The sequence below is a fragment of the Populus trichocarpa genome, chromosome 3, assembly GCF_000002775.5.
Source record: "Populus trichocarpa isolate Nisqually-1 chromosome 3, P.trichocarpa_v4.1, whole genome shotgun sequence".
Lineage (NCBI taxonomy): Eukaryota > Viridiplantae > Streptophyta > Magnoliopsida > Malpighiales > Salicaceae > Populus > Populus trichocarpa.
Window position 1 is genome coordinate 8,473,818 of NC_037287.2, and position 1,789 is coordinate 8,475,606.

Genomic DNA, 1,789 nt, shown 5'->3' on the forward strand with positions numbered 1-1,789 from the left:
GCGCTGAGAATAAGCTTGTCTTGCCTTACCCACCTATTTTTTTTTGCTACAGACTGTGGAGTACCATCTGAGGGAGGGCACTAAGATTCTCCATTAACATAGTTCAGGAGATCATAGCCAATGAGAAGAGCCTCAAATTGTGCTCGTCATTGAGGAAAGGATGAGGGTGTGAGTTTCTCATTGATTTGAGTGGTGATGTTGAAAACAACAAGGGAAAGTTCAGGGGAGGAGGTAGGCAGATTTGTGGAAGACATGGGGATGAAATTCTCGTTAGAGAGACGCGGCTCTGATACCATAAAGAGTATTAAAAATACTTAGAAGTTTACAGTGTAATTCTCAACATAATATTATTGATGCTCAGCCTATAATTATATACAGAGGATTACAACGATTACATATTCTATTAAGGAAAGATTACAGCAATCAAAAGCTATTTATGGACAGAATATTTGTATTAATTCACAAGCATGATTGTAGACTTGGTGCTGTAAGTCAGCAGCGGATTTCCTTCATAGTGATGCTGCAATCACTTGCAGATTTCATGCATCTGCAGATTTTCAGCATCTTCCTTAATACTTCTGATGTTAATAGCTCACTAGATATAGCTTCTTCTGGGGGGCAAACCAAGGCTACTGCATCACATAATAATGCTGACAATACCAACATTGTGCCACCCCTTCTACCGATGAGTCCAAGGTTGCCTCGAAAGTTGTCAGGTCTCCAGAGTCTGTCAAATAGCACAGATACTAGTTTGCAGTTCAGTGATCATGCTGGTGACCAGTCTGTTCCATATTATTTGGTGGACCGCAGAATTGAAACTGTGAAGGAAAATGCAAGTGATACATCCTCTGGTGATAATTTGAGTAAGGGTGAGAAGAATGTCAAACAAACTGATATTGCAATGGTTTCTGAAACTCCAATAATGTTTAAACAACCAACCCATCTTATAACTCCATCGGAGATATTATCCAGGGCCGTTTCTTCTGAAAATTCCCAAACCACTCAGGGCCTGAATGTCACAGAGGTAAAGATTCAGGATGTGCTTGTGAACAATGATATTGAAAGTGCTGAAGTGGAGCTTAAAGTTGTTGGAGAGACAGGAACTGATCAAAATAATGACTTTGACTTGCCCAGAGAATCTCACACTGCTGTTGCAGAGAAGAAAGAGAAATCCTTCTACTCTCAGGCCTCAGATCTCGGCATTCAGATGGCAAGAGATTGTTGTGGGATCGAGTCGATTAGAAGTTCAATTATTCTAGCTATAGGAACCCTTGAGTTTATGTATCCCAATATTGTATTAGGATATCAGTAAATCTAACTTATTGTTATGTGCTGTATTAGGATGCTAGTAACTCTAAACATGTCATTTCATTTTATAACTTATGCCTTCTTTAGGCTATGGATTAGGATGACATGCAATAAATGTTAATGTAACTCAACTATGCTCTTGCATTTAAATTTTAAGTCATATTATTCTCTAATAATTATTTGTGAATGTAATCGTATAGATTTTCATGTTTACATATTTTTAGGTTGTATTATACAATGTGCTGTAAATAACGATTAAACGAACCTATTGTGATCTGTATTTATGATTTTAGTTTAGGAAATATTGAACTGTGTATGTGTTGGCTTGAAAAGCATAATGAATATGTTATCGATAACTTGGTACCGACCTATTTATGGGGAAACTCTACTGAAATTTCAAAAAATAAAATTCCTAAAAATTTGTACATGAAATACATTGAAACATTGAAGAAAATTGGTTATGATGTTACACTTACACTCG

The 1,789-nt window shown here is 36.8% G+C and overlaps 1 protein-coding gene across 1 annotated transcript; it reads left to right on the forward strand.

The window, feature by feature from the left end:
- Positions 1–517: 517 nt before the first annotated feature.
- Positions 518–1,312, forward strand: LOC127905136 (enhancer of mRNA-decapping protein 4-like). The gene has a single exon (XM_052451707.1). The coding sequence runs from the start codon at positions 518–520 to the stop codon at positions 1,310–1,312; it is 795 nt and encodes a 264-aa protein (XP_052307667.1).
- Positions 1,313–1,789: the final 477 nt, after the last annotated feature.